At 53.2% G+C, this 2,647-nt stretch overlaps 1 protein-coding gene across 1 annotated transcript in view; it reads right to left on the bottom strand.

The window, feature by feature from the left end:
* Nucleotides 1-2,647, bottom strand: part of CD79A (CD79a molecule) — a 16,065-nt gene that overhangs the window by 11,879 nt on the left and 1,539 nt on the right. The window contains exons 2-3 of the mRNA XM_069088228.1: nt 2,061-2,360; nt 716-834 (exon numbers count right to left, since the gene is read on the bottom strand). Coding sequence (XP_068944329.1) covers nt 716-834; nt 2,061-2,360 — 419 coding nt within the window. The remainder of the gene's footprint in view (nt 1-715; nt 835-2,060; nt 2,361-2,647) is intronic.

Genomic DNA, 2,647 nt, shown 5'->3' with positions numbered 1-2,647 from the left:
GGTGGGGAGAGATCGCCCAGAGAGGTGAGTAGGGTCTAGATCAGGAGTGGAGAACCTTCAGTCTCTAAGGCACACATGGCCCTCTAGGTCCTCAAGTAAGGCCCTTTGAATCCAAGCTTCACAGAACAAATCCCCTTAATAAAAGGATTTGTTCTGGAAAACTTGGACTCAGTCAAAGGACCACACTTGAGGACCTAGAGGGCCACATATGGCCTGGAGGCTGCAGGCTCCCCACCCCTGGCCCAGACCATGGGGCTGTGCGATTTAAAAGCTGGAAGAGACCGATGGGATTCAGCTCACATAGGCCCCTATTTTTACAGAAGGAGAAGCTGGGGCCAGGAGATGCACTCTGCCCAAAAGGAAACATAAGAGCTGGGATCTAAACCCAGGGCCTCCGCCTGAAAACCAGTGCTATCTCCAGAAGATAGCTGCTTCCCCATACCCTCTCTGACTGCCCCCCCCCCACACTCACACACACTACCTATCCTGCAGGGCCCTGTCCCCTTCCTCTTTTCCCATTCATCTCTGCTAACTAGATTCAAGGAGGCCTTCCTGACTACCAGAAATGGGTATATGGCGGGAAATCAGACAGCAGGCCCAGAGAAGCTTGGGCAAGGGAGAATCAAGTCCACCAGAGCAGGATGTAAGGTCTGCGGGGTAAGAAAAGTAGTGGTGAAAAGCCTGGATCCCCAAGGGGAAGGGAGGGGGGCCTCACCCTGAAGAGCAGAAGCGTGCCAGGGACCACAGCACAGAAGAGCAGAATGATTCCCTCTGCAGTGATGATTCTGTTCTTAGTGCCTTCTCCCATGTCCAAGAAGGGTCTGGGTATTGGCTCTAGGAGAGGGAGCATCGGGGGTGGGTGGGAAGAAGGGAGAGATCACTGAGGGCGTCAGCCCTACCGGCACCAACTAGGACCAGAAGCCTGCCCGGACCAAGTCCTGGCTCCAGCTGCTTGTGTCTTCCAAGGCAACGAGGCAAGGATGGGGGCAGGGAGCTACAGGGTCAGATGCACACCAGGTCCCCCCAACCTTTAGGTTTTGTCCATGGTTTTCTTCATAGCAGTGGGGGAAAGTATATGGGTGAGGCCCAGGCTTGATCTTGGCTCTGCCTTTTATAAGGTGGGATAGTGGAGAAAGCATTGGGCCTGAAGACATCTTCCTGAGTGCAAATCTGTCCCTCTGACTGACTATCTAGGTGACCCTGGGCAAGTCACTTCACTCTGTTTCCCTCAGTTTCCTCATCTGGAAAATGAGCTGGAGAAGGAAATGGCCAACCCCTCCAGTACCTCTGCCAAGAAAACCCCAGGTTATGTGAAGTCTGACTCTGATCCTGACCTATGTGTCTGCAGACAAGCGCCTTCCCCTCTCAGCCTCTGTTTCCTCAATTGTCAAATGGGGATGATGAGAGTCTCACTGCTCAGGCTCACAAATTCAGAGCCCAAAGACCCCGAGGTCATGGAATCCAACTCCTCTGTGTTACAGATGAGGAAACTGAGAGGCCCAAAGAATTCAAGTGACCTACCCAAGGTCACACAGGAAGTAAGTAGGATTCAGGATTCAAAGGGGAGTCCTCAGACTCCCAAGTCCAGGGGTCTTTCTTTTGCATCATCTAGTGGGTTATTGTGAGGAAAGAATTGTGAAGAGCCAAGAGATTTTTGAGATGGACAGATGTCATTGGCCCCATTTTACAGGAGAAGCTGAGGGTCCCCAAGAGGGCAAAGTCAGGACTTTAAGTCAGACTGCCTCTGGAGCCTTTATCCAGAAGGAAATCTGAAGCCCTTTGCCAGCTCCTTGTCTGGGGGTTCCACATCCCCCAGCTCCTGAGTCTAAGAGAAGACAGGGCTAAGGAATTAGGACAACTATGTCCATGAGAGGTAAGGATGGGGAAGAGGATGGTCATGACAGTTTTTAAAAGAACTCACTTTTATAGAGTTTTGGGCCTTGCAAATCACTCCCTGCCAATGAATTCCTCAAACCTGGTTTCCTGGGGAGACGACTCCACTAGGACCCTGAGCCCCTGAAGTGGGGGGAGACCCAGAGGGTGGGTCTGGGGAGACTCACCTCGAACCCTGAGGTAGGTGCCACAGGACTCCAAGGTTGGACCATGCTTGAGAGAGACCTGACATAAATACATGCCCCCATCATTCTTGTTCACTTTCCAGACGACCAGCGTCCCGTTGGGCTGAAGGTGCTTCTCCACCCGGACCCTGGGCCATGTGAAGTTGTGCATGATGACTCGCCACCAGGTCACGTTGGCTTCGGGGCCCCCATCATGTCTGCAGGGCAGCCAGGCTGTGCCCCCCACCGGCACAGTCACTGAGGGTGGGTCAGAGATCAAGTGCAGGCCCCAGGTGAGGGAGTCTAGGAGTGGGGGCACGGTGAAGGAAAGGTGGAATCAGGATGATGTCCAAGGGCCAGCCTCTCAACTAGCTGCCCATGAAGTGAGCCCCAACCTGGGAGCCAAAGGTCACTAAAGTGGGGGGAGGGGAGCAGCCTACAACGTGGCTCTTTCCTTCTATGACTCTTACTTTCCTCTTTGGAAAAAAGGGTTTCCAGTTCAATTTCCGAACTCTAAATCGATCTGTTCTGACCTTCTACAGTCTGTTCTAAGGCCCCTCCCAGCCCTGACATCCCCTGTTCTAAGGCCC

The sequence above is a fragment of the Petaurus breviceps genome, unplaced genomic scaffold (assembly GCF_028583685.1).
Source record: "Petaurus breviceps papuanus isolate PSGF00001 unplaced genomic scaffold, PetGlider_PUasm1.0 185, whole genome shotgun sequence".
In the NCBI taxonomy this organism is placed as follows: Eukaryota; Metazoa; Chordata; class Mammalia; order Diprotodontia; family Petauridae; genus Petaurus; species Petaurus breviceps.
The sequence above is the reverse complement of the archived record's forward strand: the minus strand, read 5'-3'. Positions and strand labels throughout refer to the sequence as shown.